The 25,451-nt window shown below is 53.4% G+C and overlaps 1 protein-coding gene and 1 long non-coding RNA gene across 5 annotated transcripts; one reads left to right on the forward strand and one right to left on the reverse strand.

Moving 5' to 3' along the window:
• Positions 1-4,725: 4,725 nt before the first annotated feature.
• On the reverse strand, positions 4,726-5,891 carry LOC122681458. The gene is made up of 2 exons (XR_006337006.1): positions 5,754-5,891; positions 4,726-5,636 (listed from the first exon to the last, which is right to left on the reverse strand). It is a non-coding gene; the product is annotated as an uncharacterized LOC122681458 (long non-coding RNA).
• Positions 5,892-6,074: 183 nt separating this feature from the next.
• Positions 6,075-23,860, forward strand: GMEB2 (glucocorticoid modulatory element binding protein 2). Of its 4 annotated transcripts, XM_043883577.1 has the most exons (11): positions 6,082-6,199; positions 11,804-11,906; positions 12,484-12,648; positions 12,940-13,037; positions 13,596-13,723; positions 17,480-17,583; positions 17,887-18,044; positions 19,931-20,002; positions 20,272-20,409; positions 20,707-20,829; positions 21,260-23,860. In XM_043883577.1, the coding sequence occupies exons 3-11, from the start codon at positions 12,518-12,520 to the stop codon at positions 21,916-21,918; spliced, it is 1,611 nt and encodes a 536-aa protein (XP_043739512.1). In that variant the 5' UTR covers positions 6,082-6,199; positions 11,804-11,906; positions 12,484-12,517; the 3' UTR covers positions 21,919-23,860. The 4 variants fall into 4 exon arrangements, with proteins under 4 accessions (XP_043739514.1, XP_043739512.1, XP_043739513.1 ...); XM_043883579.1 differs by lacking the exon at positions 11,804-11,906 and having other exon boundaries at positions 6,075-6,199; XM_043883578.1 differs by lacking the exon at positions 6,082-6,199 and having other exon boundaries at positions 6,427-11,906.
• The last annotated feature ends 1,591 nt before the right edge of the window (positions 23,861-25,451 follow it).

Raw genomic sequence — 25,451 nt, forward strand, 5'->3', positions numbered from 1 at the left:
TGGTTGCACTGTCCCAGTGTGTCCTGCAGCTGTGGGGTTGCTCGCGGCCTGTGCATCAGTGAGAAAGCCAGCTCTCTCCTGCTGGAAACCCCAACCTTGGGTATTATCACAACTGTGAGTCGTTCTTGTGACAATGGCGATTTTAAGAAAGAAGCACAGAAACAGTACACACGCCAACTTTCACCTCTGGAGACCCAGGAGTTGGTGGAGGCGGAGGGAGGAGGCTGCCCTGGCTCCCCCAGGGCTGAGTCTTCCTGCGGGCCAGGCTCTTAGGTTGCCACCGTGGGATCGGAGTTGCCTTCTCACCATGGCTGTGGGTCTTGCTCAGGCTGGGAGGGTGGTCCTGGAATCCCAGGGTGTGCCCTGTGGCTCTGTGGGCCCTGCTGGGCAACTTATGGTTCACAGACACATATCTGGCCCTCACGTGGGGACCTGGAGTGACACAAAGGGACCAAGTTGATATCCTAACTCACACTGGTGGACATGAGTGTACTCCGTGACCTGAACTGCCACATGGGGTGCCTGGCAGGGACCCCTCAGAATTCTGAGGGGATGGCATGTTTGGTAGATGTCCACACTGGACCAAATACACAGATTCTGGAGAGATGCCTGTTCCCCAGGACCCAGAGAAACCCATTCACCTCTCCCCTCACCCACCGCCCTCTCCTGGGGCAGTCCTGCTACTTCCCCAGGCTCCACGGAGCTCTCACCATTTCCCCTCCATCCCCTGCCCAGGGAGAGGTAGGGGAAGTCGGAATCCAGGACACACAGCCTCCAGTAAAGTGGAGACATCAGAAATCTGCAGGAGCAGAAAGAAATATGTTGAAAATACTTTTAGGAGGCGTGAGTTGTGCGTGCCTGTCATCTGGGTTCACAGGCACATGCTTGCCACACAGAAGCACACGGCCCTGGAATTCTCAGAGAAGCAGCTGATCACAGGTCAGGGTTTCTTACCCCTTCGGGGGCTCTGGTAAGGCATTGAGAGGCAGTCACCACATGGAACCTCTGACATGAGGATATGATGGGGAAGCCTTCCCAGAAGAACGATCATACTTTTAAAATTTTTAATTGGAGGATAATTGCTTTACAGTATTATGTTGGTTTCTGTCACACATCAACATGAATCAGCTATAGGTATGCATATATCCCCTCCCTCTTGAACCTCCCTCCCACCTCCCACCACATCCCACCCCTCTAGGTGGGATGAGCCCAAGTTTGAGTTCCCTGAGCGATCACACTTCTTAACAGAGAAGCATAGGTGGGATTCATTCTGGGGAGGAGTTAGAGCTGTACTTAGTACCTATTGCTGTGAAACAAATGAGTCCAAGCAGTAGCAGAGGACAAGAAACATCCCCTCAGTCTCTTGTCAAGTCAGGAATTCAGGAGCCAGGTCATTCTGGTGTGGGGCCTCTCAGGAGGCTGCAGTCAGGACAAGGGTGGAGGCCCTGGCTGTCTGGAGGCTGCCTGCAGCAGGAGCACCCACTTCCAGGTTGGCTGGCTCACATGGGTGCTGGCGGGAGGCCACCTCACCTCACTGAGACTGTCCACCGGCCTGCCTGAGCAGCCTCACAACTTGGCAGCTGGTCCCTGGGGCAGCTGCACGAACTAGCTGTGGAAGCAGAAATGAGTCACGAAGAACAGCCCACCCTGGGGTGGGGGTTGGGGTTAGGCTCCCCTTTAGGAAGTGGGAATGTCAAAGACCCCACGGACAGGTTCTAAACCACCTGACACTCTGCCTCCAGGACCCCGTGAGTTCTGGACACAGCGGGGGCTGTCTGGTGCCTGGGGGCGGCAATGGAACAGGGTGTGCAGCAGGCCACGTGGGCTGGAAGTGCAGAGGCCATCCCCAGTGGGCCTCCCTCCAGCCCCTCACACATCCCCCCAGCCCAGCAAGCTGCGTAGGACAGAGGGCGGTGCCGGCACCTACACGCTGCTTCTCTTCCTGCTGAGGAAAAGTGACTGTGCTCTTCGCAGCTGTGTTAGTCTTCTAGGATGCCTTCAGTGCGCCACAACCAGGGGCCTGAAGCCTCAGAAGTGTCTCCTCTCAGTTGGAAGTCAGTTGTTGCCTGGCAGGGAGGGGAGGGAAAGAGAGGACAAGACCAGCCTCCGGCTCCCAGACTTGGCTGTTGGGAAATGCAGTCTCTCCAACCCCGCAGGGCTACTGAAGAACAGGCCTAGGCCTGGACCACTTGTCATCAGACAGGGGCCCACAGAGCCTGTGTGGGGGCCCCTCCTGCTGTGAGACAGTTGTGTCCCCAGCACTCAGCATGTTGGGAAGGGGACAGGTCCAAGAGGGGTGCTTGCAGGCTGGCGGGCGGGCAGGACCCAGCTTGCAGACAACTCCCCTGCACAGCTGGCCTGGCCTCTTTTTTCCTGAGTGAAGCCCAGCTGCCTTGAGCTCTCCGTGATGACTTGAACTCTGGGAAGGAAGTGTTTGGATTTCCACCCCCAGCGAGTGGCTGGCGCTCTAATGAGCCGGGGACTCCCTATGGATAGGGAACTTGAGCTGGGGCTCTGCTGGACACCAGCTATCCTTGGCTTATGGATACATTACTCAGGTCTTTGCCTCTTCCTGGGTGTCTGTCTTACAGGACATCACTGAATTAGGGGCCCCCACTCCAAGATGGGGGCTTGCCTGGTGGCTCAGATGGTAAAGAATCTGCTTGCTAATGCAGCAGACCCAGGCTTGATCTCTGGGTCACGAAGATCCCCTGGAGAAGGGCATGGCAACTCACTCCAGTATTCTTGCCTAGAGAATCCCATGGACCAAGGAGTCTGGCAGGCTATAGTCCATGGAGTGGCAAAGAGTCAAACACAACTGAGACAGGAACACACACACACAGACTTCAATATGACCTCATTATTTAACTAATTACACTTGCAACAACCCTAGTTTCAAATGAGATCACATTCTGAGGGCCTGAAACCTGGGATGTCAACACATCTGTGGAGGACACAATTCAACCAGACAGCAGTTGTAATTATGTAACTGGTAAACATCCATGCACTTATTTGTATATTCAACATGAGTTAAGTGCGTGTTTATTGTGTGTGTCTGACTTCAGAACAGTGATGGATTTGAAGACCCAGCCCCTGCCCTGTAAGAACCTACATGTTATTCAATAAAACCTGACATACAGGTGGTAATTTATGATTTTGCAAAGCATGTTTTTAATCTTCACAAAGTCCACTTTGGGGAAAATAAGAGTAGATATTATCTTATGACAATGTCTTTTTCTGGTTACAAACATAATGTTCCCTGTATCACTGCAAAGTATGAAGACAAAAATCTTGATCCCCTAAACTCCTTACCCTGGAGAGGACTACCCCGCCAGCAGTGTTGAAAGGAATCCCAGCTCAGACCTCTGAGACATGCCCACAGTGATGTCTGCACCTTTCCTGTCCTCATACATATCACTTCAAGTGCCAATCATCTATTTCATGGATGCACTAGGAATTTTGAGAAAACTTCCCCAAGTTTTTGGCTTCAGTGAACTCTCATAACCTTACAAATTTAGAGGGCCCCCCCTCACAAAGAGCTGTTTATGTGGGCTTTATGAGTCAATGGGGACCACACTGAGAATTAAAACCGAGAAATTTAAAAAACAGTAATTAATTTAGAAACTATACTAAAGACCTGGATGAGATGGTTGGATGGCATCACCGACTCAATGGACATGGGTTTGGATAGACTCTGGCAGTTGGTGATGGATAGGGAGGCCTGGCGTGCTGAGGTTCATGGGGTCGCAAAGAGTCAGACACGACTGAGCGACTGAACTGAACTGATACACCTGTCACACATTAACATCTTAAAATGAAAAACAAAAAAATAAAATGAAAAACAATGACAGTTTCCTAAAAAAAAGAAGAATCAGTGAGAATGGTTGAAGCATATGAGAAAATCTAGCCTCACATAGACACACAGTTGGAAAAAGTATATTTTAACATCTTGGTCTTTAATACTAAATGAGGGATAGTTTCTTAAAAGTTGGCTGCAGAGTGAATCTGAAACCGTATCAATAAACTTCATACTCTTACATTGGATAGAGTGGTGTGTACTGAGCTTGAATACAACTTTCACCCACGCACAGTTCTGTAACACCCAGTGCTGCCCTACCCCAGGCAGGAGGTGCTGGACACTGGGGCTGGCAGGCTGGCCGAGTGGAGGAGGGAGGGGACAGGACTTGTTGGGTTAGCCGGCCCGTCATGGGCCTGACTTCCATTTGGTCAAGGGCTGTATGGTGGAGCTGAACTGAAGCACAGGGCTTGGCAACCCCACAGCATTCTTGGGCCTGTTGATCACTCTTTCATAGGTTTATTCTCCTCTGCAGGCAACCAAGAGTGGAAGCTCCCATCCCCATGGGAGTCCAGGGGAGAAAGCACCACCCAACCCCTAGCCAGGAGGAACTAGTCCATCCCGCCAGCCAAGCAGAGCCCAGCACTTCCGTTCAAATGTCAGGTGTCAGGTTCTGTAGCAGACATACACCGAGGCCCTGCAAATTCAGACTGGAGAGTTTGGGGTGCCCACAGACTTCAAGGCTGGCAGCACAGCTCACCTGGCCATGCAGCAGCAGGACCTGGCCTGGTCCCTGCCCTTTGCATCTTCTGAACCCCCTCCCTCTGATTTTATTAGCAGCCACTTTAGAAACGTGAGGACAGGGAAACCCAAATACAGATTACGAGCACCCGCTTCTGTATTTACCAGGTGATAAAACAGCATTGACACAGGCTCAACAGTTTTAATCTTTACAGTGACTTTTTCATCACTGGCCCGAGTACACTCTACATGACTGAAAATAGAATGAAAGTGTAACTCTCCAGATTATAACATCACCAAAATGAAGGTGGCCTGAAAACTTCCCGGCCTGGGAAATGGCTTTCAGTGGTCTTCCTACTCAAGTATGAACACACGTTCAGAGCTCGGTCCTAAAGAAGGCGTTTGTTTTCAGACTTCTAGGCCTTCTGAGAGGGAGCACCCAGGGACCCAGCAGGCTTCCATCTAGGGTCTGAGTCATGGGCAGCTGCCAGCAGGCAGAGCAGCAGCACTACACAGGAGGAGAGTTGGGACCTGCCTGCTCTTGTCTGAGAACAGCCAGCCTCGGCAACCCTCTGGATCCCCCAACTGCCTGGCACACAAGCAGGTGTGGGAACGGCCAACCACACCGCTGCCCTGCTTCCTCCAAGAGTCCTGCGGCAGGAACTGGCCGGGATGTCTCACACGTGCCTCAGCCCTGGGCAGGGCAGGTGAACCCCACTTGCCATCCCCTGGGCCCCCAGTGCACCTTTCAAGCAAACATTAAGGCCTGGTTGTGCTGGCTCCCAAGTCAAAGGAACCCCATGAAAGCTGAGTGCTGCTAACCGTCTCATGTTCTGGTAAATCTAGGGTCTTTATACTCCAGCCAGTCACTGTAATTTTAAGAGTTCTCACAGCGATCCTAACCCTACTTCAGGGTGTCCTTCGTGGCTCTGTGATAGCGGAGGAACTGGATTTAAACTTCAGTTAACGCAAATTAAGATGAGCAAACATGGTCAGTGACTACAGCATAGAACAGCGCGGTTGGGAATCGACACAGGAACACTGGGGGGCGCCGCGCCGATCCAGAAGAAAGAATGTTCAAAGCCGTCTTTATGGCTTACTGTAACACAAAAATAAAACATGATAATCGCAGGATTCGGACTATACGACCCCCAGGGCAGCCCTCTCGCCTGCCTGCCTCTGGGGAGACCCTTTCACACACGGGGAGGTCACTCACATTTCTCTCCAACCCTAAACGAGTCTTCCTACGCACCCTTTCCGGGGTCTTGTTTCCGCCGTGCCAGGCAGGTGAGCCAACCGGCGGGGAGGAGGGGGGGGGTTGGGCAGCGTGACCCGCAGACCCAGGAAAAAGCAGGTACATCCACCTCCAGCCCAACCCACACCCACGCGCACGCGCGCCCGGCCTCTCCGGGCCTTATTTCTCGGCACCGCCCGCTTCCACGCCGAGCGCCAAATAAATCCCCGGGCTCGCCCTTGCCCGTGCGTGCGCGGCCCCGCCGCCTGCGTCACTAGGAAGCGCGCGCCCGGGCTGCCGCCGCCGCCGCCGCCGCCGAATCCCCAACAAGGAGCGGAGCCCGAGGCCGCCGCCGCCGCCCGCCCGCCGCCGCCGCCCGCCACCCCCGCCCGCCCGCCGGCGCCCGCGCAGGCCCGGCCGCGGCTCAGGTAAGCGCCCGCCGCCCCCCCCGCGGCGAGGCCTCTCGCTCCGCCGCGCGCCGCCGTCCAGTCAGGGGTCCCTGCGGAGCGTCAGGACGTTACGGCGGGGGGAGGGGAGCGGGGGAGGGGCGGCGGCGCGCGGCGGGCGTCACGGGCGTCACGGGTCCGCGTCAGGCGCGTCGGCGGCGGCGCGGCCTCCATCTTGCCGGAAGGCGGCGGGCGGCGGGCGCTAGGGAGGGCTTCGGGCGGGGGCCGCGTGGAGGGTACCGCACGGATGCCCCGCCTTCCTGTGGGGGCCCGTGGATCGCCCCGTTTCCGTGGGGGTGTCGTGTATACTCCCCTTCCCGTGGGGCTCGCGGGGATGCCCCCTCATCCCGTGGGGGCCGCGTGGATATCCCTTTCTCCTGGGGGTCTCGGAGATAATCCCCCTTCCCACGAGGGCCTCATGGATAACCCTCTACCCTTGGGGCCACGTTGATACGCCCCTTTCTGTGGGGGCCTGCAGACCCCTTGGTGAGAAGCAGAGCCACGTGAACCTCTTGGTAGGGGTCCATTGCCAGTAATGACCTGTTACATGCTTGCCTAACTTTGTGATTTACTTAGTTTTCTTTCAGATAGCCAAGGTTATCTTTTTTTGCTAACACTTCAAATACAAATTACAGTTACATCAGTCTTCTTTTTATTCATTTTTTTAAAAAGCTGACATAACCAGTATACAACTTTATGAGTTACATGTACGCCTGTGAAACTACGATCTATATCATTAAACTTGTCAGTCACCAAAAATTTCCTGCTCTCATTATTGCTCTGTGGTAGGAACGATTAGCTAGCAAAAATTTAAGTATACAATATTGTTAACTATGCAGTATCTCAGACCTCCAGGATTTACTCATTTTGCGTATCTGAGGCTTTGTACTCTGACCAACATGTCCTGGTCCCTCTTCAGGAAATGCTTGCAGCCATCATTCCACACTCTGCCTCTCTAAGTTTGACTGTTTTACACTCCTCATGTAAGTGGTGGTGGTGGTTTAGTCACTAAGTCGTGTTGGATTCTTTTGTAACCCCATGGACTGTAGCACTCCAGGCTCCTCTATACATGGGATTTTCCAGGAAGTGGTATCATGCAGTATTTTGTCCTGTGTCTGGCTTATTTCACATAGAATAATTTCCTCCACATTCTTCCATGTTGTCACAAATGGCAGAATTTCCTTTTTTTTTTTAAAGGTTAAGTTATATTCCATTGTGTATGTATATCAAACTTTTATCTATTCATCTGTCCATGGACAGTGAGGTTACTCCCATATCTTGACTGTTGTAAATAATGCTCCAGTGAACAAGGGGTGCAGGTGCCTCTTGGAGATCCTGATTTATGTTCTTTCATATATACACCCAGAAGTGGGGTTGCTGATCATATGACAGTTCTATTTTTAGTCTTTTGAGGAACCTGGTACTGTTTTCATAGTGGCTGCGCAATTTACATTCCCACCAACCATGCACAACTGAGTACAACAGTGTGCACCAGTCTGTTTAGGATAAAACCAAGTGGATTAAATAAATCCCCAATGTAACAAGATACATTAAGCAGACTGGTCAGAAATTACTTCTTTGTAGGAAGTATCTTAAGACTTTGGGAAGACATACTGGACAGGGGAGAAACTTACACATAAAGGTTTCTCACTAAAGAGCCTGATGCCGCCTTGCCAGTGTAATGCAGGGTGTGGTCAAGACTGGACAGCAAGTGCTTGTGCCCCCCTCACCCCCCAGGAAGGCAGGGCGAGGAAGCCCAGATTCTCAAGGAAAAGCAGGGCTAGAGGGCCACCTTCAGGAATGGCTGCTTCTGACATTCCTCAAGAGACACTGGAAATCTGGATTTCTAAAGTGTGAAGCTTGTAAACTTTGAAAAAGTTGCAGCTAATTAAATATTTTGAAACAAGGTGAGGATCAAAGAAACTGTGTCTGTGGGCCATTGCTGTGTGACCTAGGCCCTCTGCTACATTTCTGATTATATTTTTATCAAAGGAAAATATTTGATTTTTTTGAAGACATGGAAAGCTAGATCTGAATCTGATGTACTAACTGTGCACTCACACATTTTTAACCTGTTTTTATATATTTATGCCCCAAAATGCTGTTTTAGAAATATTTTGTCATGTTTTCTTTACCTCAAAATTAATTGGGAAAGAGGAATTTTGAGAGCTTATATAGTTGCCATTGGAGAGGCAGAAATTCCAGCTTGTGGGTTTTCACTGTTCAGTGCTCTGTGCAGTTTTGAGATGTGGGTGTGGACAGCTGCTCTTGGAGGGTGGGTCCTTGCCTTTCTGCAGCTTTGGGGTCAAGCGTGGCTTTCTGGGCTTCTCAGATCATACCTGCTGAAAGCAGAGGTGCCTCCATGAGGGCCAAGTACCACAGAACAACATTACTGTCAGGGCAATTTTTTAAAAACTTTTTATTGGGCTATAGCCGATTAACAAACAAGGTTGTGTTCGTTTCAGGTGATAAGGGTGATTTTAAAGTGATTTTTTTTTTTTTTTAACCTCATGACATGTGGGATATTAATTCCCTGACCAGGGATCAAGACCAGGGATCAAACTCGTGCTGCCTGCAGTGGAAGTGTGGAGTCCTAACCAGTGGACCGCCAGGGAAGTCCCTGTATGTGTGACTTTCTGAGGCCCTGCCAGACTGCTTTCCACAGGGGCGTCACCATTTTGTTGGTCTGCCACCAGTGCAGAATGGTTCCAGTCCCTCCACATCCTGACCACACTTACTTTCCGTTTATTTTTAATAACCATCCTGATGGGTGTGAAGTGGTATCTCCTTGTGGTTTTCGTGTGCATTTCCCCAGTGATTAAGGGTGTTGAGCATCTGTTCCATGGCTGACGGGCTGTTTGCAGATTTCCTTCAGAGAAATGTCTCCTCCAAATGATACTTGGCCTGTGGTTCCGTTCGTTTTGTTGTCGTTGAGTTGCATCCTGGGTGTGAATCCCTTGGTGGGCATGTGCTGCGCAGACACCGCCTTCCAATGTGTAGGTCGCCTTTTCAGTCTCCCAAGAGTGTCCTTTGGTGCACAATAGTTTTTAATTTCAGTGGAGGCTAATTGATCTGTTTTTTGTTGCCTGTGCTTTTGGTGTCATATTGCTAGGGAATCCCCTGGCAGTCCAATGGCTAGAACTCTGCTCTCACTGCCGAGTGCCTGGGTTCAGTCTCTGGTCAGGGAACTAAAATCCCACAAATTGTACCGCTGCAGCCAAAAAGTAAAAAGAAAAAGAAATCTTTACCAAATTTTGTGTCAGGAGGACTTTCGCCTCTGCTTTCTTCTGAGGGTTTTACAGTATAAACTGTTATGTTTGGATCTTTGATCTATCTTGTGTTAATTTTTGTCTGTGGTGTAAATGAAGGTCCAGCCTCATTCTGTTGCCTGCAGAGGTCTGGTTTTCCCAGCTCTGTGCTTCGAAGAGACTGTCCCTGTTCTCCATGGAATGTCTTTCTATGTCCATCTGTTGAAGGTCATTGGAGTTGTTTCCAGTTTCTGACAGTCATGAATAAAGCTGTCATAACGTGTGTACAGGTTTTCATTCCTTTGAAGCAGATACTTAGGAGTGGGTTTGCAGGGTCATGTAGGAGGAGTGTATTTAACTTTATGGAATCGTCCAGACCCTTCTTAGTGTGGGTGCACCACACAGCTGTGTGTGAGAATTCCGGTTGCTTCACATCCTCCTGGTCTTTGTATCATCAGCTTTTCGTTGGTGCTTTTTAAGCTGTTCTAATAGGCATGCAGTAGTATTTTTGTGGTTTTAGTTTGCATTTTCCTGTGGGTTAATGATGTCGAGCAGCTTTCTGTGTGCTCATTTGGACTTCTCTTTTGCTGAAGTGTCTGTTCACATCTTCTGCCTACTTTTAAATTGTGTTGTTAAAAATAAATAAATTGTGTTGTTGAGTTCTTTGGGTATTCTGCAGGCAAGTTCTTTGTCGGATGTGATTTGCAAGTATTTTCTTCCACCTATAGCTTGTTTTTTTCATTTTCTACTGTCCTCTCTATATCCATTCCGTTGTACATATCTCATTTTTGGGGTAGGTTTATGTTCACAGCACAATTGAACAGGAACCCCCGGAGTTCCCCTATACCCACTCCCCAGCCTCCATCCCTGTCAGCATCCTCACCAGAGCAGTACGTTTGTTGCAGTCCACAAAGCCCAGGTGACTCATCATCAAGCAGAGTCTGTAGTTTACATTGGGGTCACTTTTGGTGCTGTATGTTTTTATATTTTTAAACTAAGACTTAATTTTGGGGATTCCCCTGGTGGTCCAGTAGTTAAGAATCCATCTTGCAGTGCAAGCAACAGGTTCAGTCCCTGGTTGGGGAACTAAGATCCCACCTGCCTCGGGGCAACTAAACCTGCATGTTGCAACTAGAGAGTCTGTGCGTGACAATGAAAGATCATGCATGCCGCAGACCTGACACAGCTAAATATATAAGTAAAAAGAACTGAAGGGGAAAACTTTGCCGAGTTTTACCAGATATTTACCACATGTGTTGCCTTCCTCCATTCCTGAAGCTTCAGGCTTCCCTCTGCTATAATCTCCGTCTGTCTGAAGGACCCTGTTAACATTGCTTTTAGAGCAGGTCTGCTTGTGGCCAGTTGTCTTAAGTATCCTTTATCTGAAAATGTCTCTATTGTGCCTTCCTTTCTGAAGAGTCTTCTCCCTGTTGCAGAATGCAGGCCTGAGGCTCTTTCCTTTCAGTATGTTAAGGAAGTCTCTGCCTCTGGTTCCGTGGTTCTGGGGAGAGTCCCGAAGGCCTTCAGGTTGCTGTTCTCATGTGGGAAATGCGTACCTTTTTATCTGCTGTTTTTGTAACATTCTTACTTTGTCATCCGTTTTCAGCAATTTGATTATGCTCTCGGCATAGATTTCTTTTGAGTTTATTCTGCTTGAAGTTTGTTGGACTTCTTGAGTGTGTAAGTTTATATTTTCCACTACCCTTGGGAAGTGTTCAGCTGTTATTTCTTCTGAGTTGTTTTTCAGCACCACACGGTCTTCTTTCCTCTGGGACTCCGGTGATACAGATGGCCAACTTCTTTTGTTCTGCATTCCCAGAAGCTCTGTTCATTCTCTTTTCCATCTTCTTTCTGTTGTTCACATTAGATCTTTTGTACTGCTGTATATTTTCACTGCTGTGTCTCTTTCCTCTCTCATCTCCATTCTGATACTGAGCCCATAAGGTGGGTTTCTATTTGTTATTATATTTTTTTATTTTCAAATTTCCACTTGGCTGTGACTTTGGTTCCTATGCCAACCCGGTCAGGACAGCAGGCTCCACTCATGGAGTAGGAGCACCCGCAGCTCAGGCCACTGGGGGTTCCAGTGGTCACCTCAGACTGGGCTTCTTTGGATAATTTTTGCCCTAATTTTGGTCAGACTTTCCTGCTTCTTTGTGTGGTAGGTAATTCCGGATTGTCATCTGAATCCTTTGAATATTGTGAGACCCTGTGGAGGATGGAGCATTTTGTTATAGCAAGAAGTGGACCTGGGCTATGGGTCTGAGCCCCTCCTGTGGGCGGATGTGGTATTGAGTCCGCTCAGCCTTCAGACTGTGCCGGGGTCTCTGTCCCTCAGGTGCCATCCGAGGCTGGTCTGAGACCTGGGCAGTGGTCGACCCTGGAGGTTAGTCCTCGAAAGCTTTGGCTGACCATTTCGGGCCAGGTCTGCACACAGACAGGTGAGGAGTGACTGGGGCCTTCACACATGGCTGGGGTCAGGCCCTTTCCACCTCCCCACTCTCTGCAGTCTCTTGCACGCTCTAAGCCCCAGAGCCGCCTTTCTTGTGCTCTGCCTAAAAGCTGGGTCTCAGACGTGTCCCCTGTGCTGTGACACCTCAGTACCTGGCCTGCCCTGAGCCAAGCATCAGAGGGTGGAGAGCAGTGGAGCAGTCAGTTGCCTTCAGGTCCCCGGAGTTTTCAGTGCCTGCCTGACCGCGACCGTCACAGAGATTAAAGGGCTGGGGCTCACCGGAGGGCAAAGAGGCAAAGACAGAGTAACACCAGGGAGGGTCTCCCAGACCAGAGACAGGGGGTCTCCAAGGGCTTTCTGTGCGAAGCCCTGGATTCTGACGGGACCCGCCTCCAGAGGCATCCACCTGCATCCTGGCCCCTCCCCAGCACCCGAGTGTGACCACAGGGCTTTTGGGCCTGGTGCGGCTCCACGGTTCTGCTGGGGCTTCCGCCCTGTGCTCACTCCACTGTCAGAAGGTAGCAAGGTCCCCAAGCAGATCCTGTGCCTGCCCTGTTGCCCTGCAGGCCCGGGGCCCTGGCGTCTCCTATCCGCTGAGCCATGGCCACCCCCGATGTGAGTGTCCACATGGAGGAGGTGGTGGTGGTGACGACGCCTGACACAGCGGCGGATGGCAGTGGTGTGGAGGAGGTGAAGACTGTGCTGGTCACCACCAACCTCGCCCCACACGGGTGAGGACAGGCTCAGGGGGGTGGTGGCGGAGGGGCTCAGGCGAGCTGGGGCTATGTCTTTTCTCCCACTGCCGAGGTCATGGCTTCCTGTCCCCAAATGCATGGTAACTTCTCCTCTGAAGGGTCAGGCCAGTTGGGAACCAGGTTTTTCTAGGTGAGGTGAGGAGAGATGTGTGTGGGGTCATGACCTCTGGCTAGACTGGAAAGCGGGGCAGAAACGGTAGTGGAGCGTGGGGCTGGCTGTTGCAGAAGTGCTAATGTCCCCTCTGTCTCCTTCCCTTTTGTCCCTAGCGGTGACCTGACGGAGGACAACATGGAGACAGAAAATGCCGCAGCGGCTGCTGCAGCAGCGTTCACGGCATCCTCGCAGCTCAAGGAGGCCGTGTTAGGTAGGGAGCCTGCCTTTTGGCAGTGGCGCCCGCAGGTTGCTTCAGAAGTGGTTTTGCCTGAGGGGACTGTCTTCCCTTCAGTAAGGGGGCAAAGGTTCCCGAGGCCCTCCTGGGGCTCCTCTCCAGAAGTGGGCCTGAGGCGCCACGGAGGTCCTGGCTCCAGGGTCCCCAGCTGTGGCGTTGGCCCGTGGCTAGCAGGGAGAGCTCAGTTTGCGGTCCAAAAGCTTGGTTAGTGTAGCTGTCTGTGATCAGCAATGCAGACTCTTACCACCTTTGGCCTTTTTCTGTAGCCTAACATTAAAGGCCTCAGAGCTCTTCCAAATATTAAGAATAGGTTTCTCTGTAAGTGTTTGGGTGAAGTTTTATTTCCATCAGTTGATCTTTATTTTGGCCTGAGGAGAAATGCTCTCTGCCCAGCTTGGTCTTGTCTCAGTCTCTCCTGGATTCTGATTTCTCTTTCAAGGTAGTTAACCTTGTACTTTTGCAGGAAATGCTTTGGAGAAGTTGTAACTGATTTTCTGTGTTGCCCCTTTCCCTGTCAACACACCTGGTGAGAAGTGAAGATGGCTGAAGAAGAGGAGAGCCTGGAGGCAGAGATCGTGTACCCCATCACCTGCGGGGACAGCAGGGCCAACCTGATCTGGAGGAAGTTTGTGTGCCCCGGCATCAATGTGAAGTGTGTGCAGGTGAGAGTTCCCGTGCAGTCAGGCTGCAGGGAGGGGCTCCCAGGGCCGCAGCTACAAAGCAAACAAAAGGAGACCCCAATGGCAGGGTTGTGACCTTGGTGGGGAGTTCAGGAGGCAGAAATCCCATATTTGGGAGAGCAGAAGACGAGCAGGCTTCAGGGACAAACAGGCTATCACCGGGGCATGAGAGAGCCTCAGGGCAGTGAGTTCCTTTCCTGGAGTGACTCTGTTGGGCACTTTAAACAAGGGAGCTGCTTTGCAAAGACTCATTAGCAGCCGTGGGTAAGGTGGACAGGCGAGAGGTCTGCTTTTCCTGCAGCATGGTAGCTTAGGTATCTACTCACCTTGTGCTGAAAACAGCTAAAAATGCCACTTAAGGCATCTCGAAGATGCCTCCTTAAGCTGGCAAAAGAGGAGGAAGTAGGCCCGGGGCTTGAGTAAAGGTGGGTTGTAGAGGGCAGCTAACTTTTGCTTGACAGTGGTTTCTCAGCCTTGTGGGCAGGAGATGAGCCAAAGACCAGGGCTCCCAGTTGGGGTGTGTTGTTGGGGTAGTGATTGTCCCTGTGATGCTGCTACTTCCAGAGGTCTCCACCCTCAATGTTGGGGGCTAGAAAACATGCTGATCACATTCTCCCAGCCCCCCTACCCCCAGCACAAGGAAAACGCCCCTCCCACATCAGCACTAGGTGGAGTAGGGACCCTCCTGAGGAGCCACATGTGGCCTGTACAGTGTGAGTACCTTTAGCTAAGAGTTTAGTTGTCAGATGGTTCCTGGCTCACAACTCCCCCAGGAATCTGACAAAAACAAATGAGAAATCCTTTTTCAAAGAACTCACCTTTATCTCAGGTTTCAAGTAACTTTGGCAGACAAAGTTCCAAAAAAAGGAGCAGCTCACAGTAACGCAGAACACAACCCTGAGCACACAAGGAAACCATAGCACCTGAGTGAGTGCACACAGAATCCACAGACAGCAAAATAAGGCCCACAAATACTACAGGTTGGAATTCTGAGACACGAAATATAAAATAATGATGTTTAATTTATGTTTAATTACTTCAAGAAATAAAAAGGAGACTCAAACATGAATAAAGCATAAGCAGATATGAAAAAAACTAGAAATGAAAAACAGAATTAAAATCGAACACTAAGTGGGTGGATTTACAGCTGATTAGATACAGTTGAAGAGATAATCAGTGAACTGGAAGACAGAAGTGAAGTTATCGAGACAACTACCTAGCAAAGCGTCACAAGGGAAAATGGAAGCACAAGAAAGTCTAACGTATCTGTCTGACTTCTGAGAGGAGAGAGGGTCTGAGAACTTTCATAATCCAGCAAAGACAGCCACCCGCAGTTCAAGAAACTTAACACATCCCAGACTGAACAAATACATTCAAAATTTCACATTTCGAAATCTACACTAGGTGCCAGTGCAAAGGACCTTGCACTAGCTCTGGGACATTTTAGCATCAGAATAATGAATGATGGACCATCATGGATTATAATTCAAGTAAAAATAAGAATCTATCTGCCCATATTTGTTGCAGTATATTTCATATAATTTATTTACATCAAACAAGGAAGAGTTAAAACTATGCCAACTAGCAAACATAGATAGGGTGCTGGAGCCAGAGCGCCGTGAGGAGGTGCTGCATCTAGTCAGGGGAAGCTGGTCTCCAGGTACCCCCATCACTAAGGTGCTGCTTACAGAGGGCAAAGCCTGCAGATCACCCGCTAAATGAGTGGTGATGTTTGGGCGTTAGTGTTGGGCCAGTTTCCGCCACAGCCTCCTGATGGAGTGGGCAGGGGTTCTGTGGCATTTCCTGACAGAAACGCACAACCTGGTTCTGCTCAGGAAGATATCAGACAGACACAAACTGAGGGATGCTATCTGTCTGTAGAAACAGACCTGCATGCTTCCCAGATGTTGAGATCAGGAAGGCATGGTGAGTCTGAGATGCTCCTGCAGATTAAGGAGAGGAGACAGTCAGGGCAGTCAGTACAGTCAGACAGGTGTGAGTGGGACCAGTTACCCCACCCTGAGTGTGGAGCACACCTACCCAACCAGTAGAGGAGAACCTGGTTCCCCAGAGGGAGGCGGGACAGAAAGTGGTGGCAGGATGTAAGGGAGAGGCAGGCCACCAGGTGGTGCTGCAGTGTCAGGTGGGGGCAGCGCCAGAGAAGGCATCATGTAGTTAGGGGGCACTTTGGGTCCAGCATGGACTTTCTTTTTTTTTTTTTTTTTCAGCATGGACTTTCTATGCTCGGGGAGTAGCCAGAGAGGGTGCTGACTATCCCTGCCTTCCTGGGCTCAGAGGCAGCTCCCAACCAACCAAGGCAAGGGATAGAGTGGCTTCCTGGCTTGGAGGGACAGTGCTCAGGCTCAGGAAGTCAGGACAGTCGCTTCCATCAAGAGGGCTTCCCAGGCTGGTTGCAGGCAGCCTTGGAGAAGGCCACCTTGCAATAGAGAGTCACACACATTTTTTGTTTTCCCGGCACATATAAAAATTATATTTGTACTGGACCGTGCTCTGTTAGTGGTGTCATACCATTGTGTCTAAAAACAGTGTACATGTCTTTAGCTTTATTGCTAAAAATGGTAACCATCATCTGAGCTCTCGGAGTCGTGGTAGTAGCACTGAAGATCACTGATCACAGATCACCGTAACTAATGAAAATGTTTGAAATATTAGGAGAATTACCAGAATGTGACACAGAGATTGGAATTGAGCAACTGCTGTTGAAAAACAGCACCGATAGGCTTGCTTGAGACGGGGTGTTTGCAAGCCTTCAATTTGTAGAGTATGTACTCTTTGTGGAGCGTGACAGAGCAGGTGTGGCTTGTACTTGAGCTGAGGCAGTTTTGCTCCAGTGGCAGGGTCACCTGGGCCCAACCTGACACAGACTGCAGGGCCCCTCAGGGCAGCTGTCCTGGGAGGGGAGGCCCTGGGGAGGGGAGGCCCCGGGGCATCTGGCACCCTGGCCAGGTTCAGCCATGTGTCTAGGCCATGTTGGAGCTTTTGTTTCTGCCTCTGCTGTGACTGTGACATATCCAAACCACCTGCTTGTGCTCTAAGTAAATGCAGTTGTGTGTTGGTTCTTTGGTTCCAGTGCATGCTTGTTCTACAAGACTGAATTGGATACTTCACCTTCTCAGGCCACATTTGGGTGAAACTAGCAGACGCGCGAGGAGGAAAGGCAGTTCCCTGACTTGAATTGGGCATGTGCTCCTGTGCCATGAAGGGTGCTGTTAGGGCTGGGCCAGGCGGGCTGAAGGGGTGTTCACAGCTGACCCTGTGATTGTGTCTCTTGTTACTTGATGGACTGTATGTGAATGTTATTTGTGGAATAAGTTACGTACAAGAAAGTTGGCTGCTTCTTGTCCGGAGGGAGAGAGCGCCCTGTGTTTCAGAGTTGGGTGGGCTCCCCGGGTCCCAGGCACTGGGTATCTGGTTGAGGGAGAGCACCGAGCTCCCAGCTCCCTCCCTGCTAGGGGCAGCACCTGACCATCCACTGGAGCAGGATAGGGCCAGCACCTCACTCAGGCCCTGCAGCTCAAGCATCAGGCTTGGCTCAGCTGGTGGTTCTTCCTCCCACCTCAGTCAAGATTGCCAGTGGCTAAATCCTGACTGTTTGCCTCCACGGTGGCTGCCCTGCCATCCACCATCTTTCCCAGGCTGGCCCTGGACAGAGGGTCAGGCAAGAGAGAAGGGCATCGTGGAGGAGCTCTTGACCCTGCTCTGCTCTTCTGTCCACAGTACGATGAGCACGTCATCAGCCCCAAGGAGTTTGTGCACCTGGCCGGCAAGTCCACCCTGAAGGACTGGAAGCGAGCCATCCGGATGAACGGCATCATGCTTAGGTGGGCGGGGCGGGGGTGGGGCAGAGTGGAGGGGGTGGGGCCTGCACAGGACTGGCCGGGGACCCTCCATCAGGGAGTACTGTGGCCACTCTCTCAAAGAGGGCCAGCCCTCGGTGCTGACTGAAGTCTCCGGGATAGCTGCCTCCCTCTGGGTACCAGCCGCTATGGTCGCACTCCTCGTGGACAGAGCCACACACAGGCATCCCCACGCTGCTGAGAGAGTGGTGCTGGGGTGGAGCACAGGCAGGCCCTGAGCCTCCGCAGCCTTGTCACCCTGTGTGACGCCCATCCTCCTCCATGCAGGAAGATCATGGACTCTGGGGAGCTGGACTTCTACCAGCATGACAGGGTCTGCTCCAACACCTGCCGCAGCACCAAGATCGACCTCTCTGGGGCGCGCGCGTCCCTGGGCAGCCCCACGCCCACTGAGTACATCCCGCTCACGCCGGCCACCGCTGATGGTAGGTACCACATGCTGGGCTCCCTCTGCTGCTGGCTGCTTGAGTGGGGCCTGCAGTCAACTTGGCTGTCCCTTCTGGGCCCCAGTGGTTTGCACCCACCTCCTCCTTCCTCACCGAGGAAATCTAGCTGAATTGCTGTTGTACCCACAGGGAAGACTGAAGGACTTTATTTTCTTAAGCCATTCTTATTATATATAAAATACAGTGATTCACAGGTGGAGAAGAGCATGAAGATTAACAGGGCCAGCGTCCAGTGCCCACCTCCACCTTTGCCCGTTTTGGGGAGCGCCCTCTGCCCTTGCCCTGGAGCCTCTCCCGTCAGCACCGGTCTGGGCTTGTGTGTGCTCCCTGCCACTTGAGTTGCTGATGTGTTTATAGTGCTCTAACTGGTAGAAGGCCTCCGTGTTCCCTGGGATTATTTCCAGATGTTTGAGCACAGAGATTCGTTTTAAAACAAGTTGGAGTGAAATCAGGTCCCAGTTTCCCTGTTCATGTTGCCCACTAGTAACTTGGTGGCGCTACCTTTCCCAAGATGGGAATTAGGTTGCCCCTCAGCTGTTGCTCCACTGGTCACTCTGGGCCTGCTGCCATGTGGCCAGGGACTGTCCTCACGGCTGACCAGACAGTGGTTGGTCGAGAGGCCTTGTCCTTCTCTTGGGAGGCTGGAGGGGAGGCTCGGGGGCATAGAGAGCTCCTGGAGTTCACCCTGAATAAGTCGCTGTACCCTACCTGCCCAGACTGGCAGCCAGCTCAGTTGGGGAGTCCTCTGGGAGATCCAGGAACGTGCAGGCTGCCAGCAGTTGGGACTGGCCCTTGTTGACTCTTCCTCATCCATTGGTCACTCTTTGCAGTTATTGGGTGGTGGCCTGGCCCTGGGACAGCATGACACAGTGTGGGAGGGGCTGGGTCATGGCAAGGCCCCTGCCCTCAGGAGAAACAGGGGGACACCACTCCTGGTGGGCTGGTGGCTTCTGTGGGAACAGGACCTCCTCTGGATGATTGAGTTCACACTCTTCTCTGCCTTATAAAAGGTGGCCGCAGTGGCTGGTCTCCAAGAAGGCTCTGAACACTGAGCCTCCAGTCAGAGTGCCATGTCCGGTAAAGGCCACATGGGGTTTGGGATTTAGCTCTTAGAATTCTGTTGTCTCTAGATGGTTTGGACAATCTGTTGCTTTATTTAAACTTACCTCCGTGGTGGTTTCTTCAGCCAGAGTCCTCAGACCACCAGAGTCACCTATTGTGTAGTTAAAGGTTCTATATCAGTCCAAACTATGAAAAAGCTATTTCATGCATCTGACATTCCCCAGCCTGATGTCTTTGTCGGATGTGGAAAAGGCCGGCATGAGGTCAGAAAACTCAGCCAGAAGTTAGGATGCTGTGCTTGTTCCTAAGCCCCAAATGGCCAGATCCAGACTGTGTCCAGGACTCTGAAGGCACTAGAGACAGGTGAACCAGCCTGGGTGGCTTACACCTCTCAAAGTTCCACCTCTTCTGATTTACAAGAAGGAAACGTGGTAGCTGTTGAGACAGACAATAGTGTCAATGAAACAGAGACTTGAGGGGCTGCTGAGAACAGGCCAGGCAGGAAGGCTGGGTTGTGGCCCTCGGCTGGTAGGCATGAAGACTCGTCATAACTGACAAGGACAGCAGAGTATTGAGGACATGGGCACAGCTTTGAGGAGACATTTTCTAGGTCCTTCTTTGTCCATATTTAGCAGTGAATGTATAATGTGTGGATCGTCTGTTGTGCTTATACACGTTTATTAATTTTTTGAAAGTGGGGGGGGAAGAAAAAAAAGAAAGTGGGGGGTATGAGGGGGGGTACTGTGGCGGGTGGGGTGCTGGCCTGTCGCCAGCAAGGCTCACCAAGCTCATCTTGGTTGCAGTGAATGGGGCTCCTGCGACCATCACCATCGAGACCTGCGAGGACCCAGGGGACTGGACCACAGCCGTTGGAGGTGCGGGCCTCCCTAGGCTTCTCGCTGGGGGCTGGGGCTCCCACCTGCTGCTGGCTTCGCCCTGGGGACTTGTGGATTGCCAGGCATTGTCTTGGTGGATGCACAGGGCTGACCCATTGGACTCCCACTTGTGGTTGGGGTGCGGGGAACACTCACACGTCTCCCCCAGAGCTGTGTCCTCCTGGAAGTTCTTTACTCCTCCCTGTGATAGAACCAGAGGGGCTGCCTGTGCAGGACTCCCGATCTCTGAGCCCCTTCTTCCATCTCAGATGATACGTTCGCCTTCTGGCGGGGGCTGAAGGACGCAGGCCTGCTGGATGAGGTCATACAAGAGTTCCACCAGGAGCTGGTGGAAACCATGAAGGGCCTGCAGCAGCGGGTACAGGACCCGCCCCTGCAGCTCCGAGGTGAGCCGTCTGTCTGCCCTGGTCCGTGGGCCCCAAGACCTCTTCTGACTCGGCGTGGTGGGGGTGGCCTCAGGATGCCGGTGAGTGTAACCTGCTTCTTCCGGCTCCGAGCTGGCCCAGCAGCATTGGCAGGGGTGGGCAGTTAGCCTGCTCCCTCTGGATCCCTCCTTGCTGCTGGGAGGAAGCCAAGCCCTAGACCTGCTGCACCTGGTCCCACACCTCAGCAGGTGGCATGGAGTGCCCCAGACCTGCTGTAGGCCAGCCCATTCTCACTGTTTGCCTGCCCTGCCCATGTAGACGCCGTCCTCCTCAACAACATTGTACAAAACTTTGGCATGCTGGACCTGGTGAAGAAGGTGCTGGCCAGCCACAAGTGTCAGATGGACCGTTCTCGGGAGCAGTATGCCCGCGACCTGGCAGGTACACTGGCCTCGGCTGTGCCCACAGGTGCTTGGGTGTGCAGAGGTAGGCACGGGGTGGGTGACACTGGGATGGCCCCAGCCAGACCTCCCCCAGAATCAAGGGATTCACCCTCGACCCCACGCTTTGCCTGTGAGGTGGCACCTTCCCAGGAGGTGCCTGTGGGTGTATGTGAGGCAGGCTGGTTCTGTAACCAGGCAGCTTGCCTGCAAACGTTAACATGAGCAGAGTACGTGACAGAACAGGGAAGGCTGCCCCAGTCAGGCGGCTTGAGCCAGCTGCTCTCTGCTGCTTCCTCAGAGCAGCTGGTCCCCTGCAGAGAAGGCCCTGCAGACAGCATCCCCACGAGCACGTGAGGTCAGGCCCCAGGCCAGTGCAGGCCCTTGTCTGGCGGTGGTGGGTGGTCTGACACCCTGTGCCTGCCCCGCAGCCCTGGAGCAGCAGTGTGACGAGCACCGCCGGCGGGCCAAAGAGCTCAAGCACAAGTCACAACACCTCAGCAATGTGCTTATGACGCTCACGCCGGTCTCCCTGCCGCCCCCTGTCAAGCGGCCGCGGCTCGCGAGGGCCACGTCCGGGCCGGCCGCCATCGCCTCGCAGGTGCTCGCCCAGTCTGCCCAGATCGCCCTGACCCCCGGCGTGCCCGTCTCCCAGCTCACTGGTGTGCCGCTGGGCAAAGTGGTGTCCACCCTGCCCTCCCCTGTGCTGGGCAAAGCTGCGCCCCAGGCCGCTCCAGCCAGCTCCCCCGCCTCGCCTCTGCTTGGCGGCTACACGGTGCTGGCCTCCTCCGGCACCACCTTCCCCAACACGGTGGAGATCCACCCGGACGCGTCCAGCCTCACAGTCCTGAGCACGGCCGCCATGCAGGACGGCAGCACTGTGGTCAAGGTGGTGAGCCCCTTGCAGCTGCTCACCCTGCCCGGCCTGGGCCCCACCCTGCAGAACGTGGCCCAGGTGTCACCCGGGGGCAGCACCATCGTGACGGTGCCCACGGGGACTGTCGAGAGTGCCATGGCTGCCCCGGGACCTGAGGAGCACACAGCCACCATCGAGGTGGCCACCATGGCGGAGGGCCATGAGCACAAGTAGCAGCCAGTGGAAGGCGAGGCCCCATGTGGGCACTGGGCTGGCCGCCTCTCCTCAGGCTGCAGGGCACAGCGCCGGTGCCCACAGGCCACGCGGGGCTGCTGAACCAAAGAGAGGAAACGCCAAAACAGACGGAGAAGAGAGGAGAGGCAAGGGACGTGGCAGCAGCCTGGGGTGTGGGGCTCTGAGCTCTGAACCTCCTCCCCTGTTTTCCTGGGAAATATATTTTTCCATCTGTTGCTTATTAATACTGTTTACACGTGGGGCCTTGGTGAGGAGCCAGGTGGGGGGCCAGGGGCCCAATGCAGCTGGCGGCAGGGGCAGGGCAGGGGCAGGGCCTCGGCCCATAGCTGGGGAGCCCGTTACTAACACGTGTCTTGGGAACTGTCCCCAAGTGTGGAAACCCATGGATCCTATGGATTTGGTTTCTTCCCACAGTTTTCTGTAGGTTTAGTGTGGCCAGCACTCTGCTCTCCCATCTCTGGCATAAGCATCAGTGGTGCTGCAGGTCTGCACGTGGCTCAGGGGCCTCCAGGGCCCCCAGGCGTCAGGGTGCAGGCCCTGGGACACCCACCTGGCCACAGGGACCCCGGGGTCCAAGCAGCACAGGCCAGAACACCCCCCCCATCCCTGCCCGCAGATGCTCAGGGGCCATTGCACATGCTCTGTGGGTGTTTCTAGGTGAACCCCTTAGTAGGCTCCAACAAAGAGTCAGGTTTATCGTGTTTTCAACCTAAATGAGGCAGAGTGCCTGGGCTCCCTGATCTGCTCTGGTTTCAGGAGTGTCTTCTACACAGGGATGGTTGGGACGGCCCTGGGGGCAAGAGGCAGGTGTGCACTGTGACTTTTCCTGGGGTAGACACATGGAGAGAACGACCAGGGCCCACGGAGGGGTCACTCCACGTCCAGTGGGGACATGCCTCAGGTTGGGGCTCATGGTCTGATGTTCAACTCCAGGCTCAGCTCCATGCTGGTGGGCCCCCCCAGAAGTGGGCTGCACCCCACTGGCTGACACTGGTGCCCCAAGGCATCTGGGACCAGCATGGGTGAGGTGGCACCCAGGTACTCGTGGAGGGGGGTGTCTGTGGGCTGGCCGGCCCTCTGCTTTTCTGGTCTTGGACTTGGAAAGACCAGGGAGGGGCTGCTCTGCAGGCTTTGAGCCACTGCAGCTGGGGATACCCACGGCCACCCTGGGCCTCCTGTCCATCTGACACCTGTGGAGACCCAGAGAGAAGCCTCTGCCCGCCTCGCACTTTGAAGGGAACTGGGCTCCGTCCATTCGTCCTTCCGTCCGTCAGGTCCCCTGGACCCACCTCAGCGCCCTCACTGAGGCTGTTTTGTTTCTGTCATGTCTGGTCGGCTGCCGTTTCGGGCGTGCTGGTTTCAGCGCAGTGTCACTTCCTTGTTTGTTAGACGCTCCTCTTCCAAGGGCGTCTCTGATACACGCAGTTGAGCCTATGGACGGGGCACCCCAGCCAGTCCCACGTCCGGCTCAGATCATATCAGAACATGTTGCTAGTGAAACTGGGCATCTTGTGCTTGGAACCTTGACCATTCAGACCTGCTACGCCCTGAAAAGCTGCCTCTGCCTGCCGGCCATGGGGCACTGGGTGGAAAGTTCGTTTCAGAGCCATATAGACAGAACCGTGATGGCTGCTCCCAGACACGGTGCCTGGGGGCAGAGCTCCGGGTCTGGGAAGAGGCCCACTGTCCTCCAGGAACCTTCAGCCCGGTGTGGGGATCGGGCCATCTCACTGTCAGCGCCCCACCCTTCCCCCCACCAGGCATGCGGGGGGCTGTTCCGGGCTCAGGCTCCGGGAGGCAGGATTGGATCTGGGGGGCTCGGAGGCAGCCTGGGCAAGGGACACCTCTGAGTTCTACTTTGTACGTTGTTTTGCAAGTATCTGCTTGGTACTTTGATTTCAAATAAAAACATTTTTCATAACCTGTGTCTGTCTTGTGATGAAGGGCTGTGAGTGGATGGATTTCCAGCAAGGACCACTGCACCCAGCACCTGAACCAGGCGAGGACCCTGACTCAGGGCGCCTGCAGCTTCTTTCTTTACAGTTCCAAACTGATAGTGGATCTCAGTTCCCCCATCCCAGGGGCAAAGTCAGTGCCCCCTACAGGGGAAGCACAGAGTCAACCACTGGGCTGCCAGGGAGGTCCCAAGTTACTGAGTTTTAAGATTAAGAAACCACAGTTCTTCCTCAAATTTGTGTATTTTGAATATTTTCTTTCAGTCAACACCTTGCCTTTTCTTTATTTTCACTGACATCTGTTGAAGAGCAGGCATTTTGGATATTTATGAAATCCAGTTTATTGACTTTTTTAGGGCTTTTCATGTTCTTAAACATTTGCCTACCCCAAGGCTGTGAAGATTTCATCTGTTTTGTAGAAAATATAGTTTAGCTTTGACATTGAGATGATCCTCTCGAGTTAATTTTTGTGAGGGTGAGTCAGGGACTTCGTTTATCTGTCTGAGGACCCTCGGTTGGGAAGGTTGTCCTTTCTGTGTCTTGGTGCCCTTTTAAGACCAGTTGACTGCAGGTGCAGCGGTGGTCATCCTGGGACCCCTGTCCTCCGCCCAGCCCTCTCCTGAAGCTGGCAGTGGCTGTGTCCAGTGCTCTACATGTTCTCCAGGCAGGAACATCTCCCCGGCAGCCCAGCATCCACCACGCAGGAAACGTTCCATCAGAGACCAATCCCCTCCTAACATTGTAGATCCTGCGGACACCCATTGAGCCATGCAGCCAGGAGTGGACGTCCCCTGGAAGGTGGCAGGCAAGTTGCAGGTGGAGATTCGAGGCCCAGAGGCCAGAAGTGTGGACATGAACCTCTGGTCTCAGGAGTGAGCCTCCCTGTGTGTCCAGGAAGGACGTGGGCTCTGGCCATGAGGCCCCAACTGGAACCCGTCTCGGCAGACGGTGTGCACTGGCTTTGGTCTCCAGTCTGCACGGTCAGGAGGGATGTGCAGCTGGACTGAGGCACAGCCAGTCCGACAGGGTGCACGGGCATCAAGCCTGGTGTGGTAGAGAGGGCTGAGTCAGCTGGGGCTGCAGCCCCTCCAGATCACTGAGGCATGGAGCCAACCCCTCCTCAGCCTGGAATCAGGGAGGGCTTCCAGGAGGAAGAGGCATTGCAGCCCCGAGGACCTCAGTTCCGCAGTCAGGCAACTGCTTGCAGAGGTGGTGTGAGACGGTCATGGGCAGAGGGTGGACGGTGGGCCTCACCATGGTGAGGGCTGTGCTTTCAAGTCCCAGGTGCAGTTTGAAGCCTGGGGCTGTGAGTGCAGGGCAGCGAACGGATCCAGAGAGAAGCTGGCGAGGCAGAAAGCCTCAGGCACGAGGGGCGGGGCAGACGCTGACCTGTGCCCTGACCTCCAGGGCTACACTGGGAGGGTGCTGTGGGTCACTTACAACCTGGCACCTGCAGTGGCACCATAAGGAAGGTGCTAGGAGAGGCCAAGGGAAGGAGGCGTGGACCCCGGAAGGCCCCCAGATGTGCCAGGACTCAGAACCCATGCATTCTTCCCT

Source organism: Cervus elaphus, chromosome 23 (genome assembly GCF_910594005.1).
Source record: "Cervus elaphus chromosome 23, mCerEla1.1, whole genome shotgun sequence".
Classification (NCBI taxonomy): domain Eukaryota; kingdom Metazoa; phylum Chordata; class Mammalia; order Artiodactyla; family Cervidae; genus Cervus; species Cervus elaphus.

Excerpts from the sequence above, each read along its gene's own strand:
- GMEB2 (XM_043883579.1), top strand. The coding sequence starts at position 12,518 with ATGGCCACCCCCGATGTGAGTGTCCACATGGAGGAGGTGGTGGTGGTG. Across the intron at positions 13,038-13,595 it reads GCTCAAGGAGGCCGTGTTAG|TGAAGATGGCTGAAGAAGAG; the intron begins GTAGGGAGCCTG and ends CCTGGTGAGAAG. Across the intron at positions 20,003-20,271 it reads CTGGACCACAGCCGTTGGAG|ATGATACGTTCGCCTTCTGG; the intron begins GTGCGGGCCTCC and ends CTTCCATCTCAG.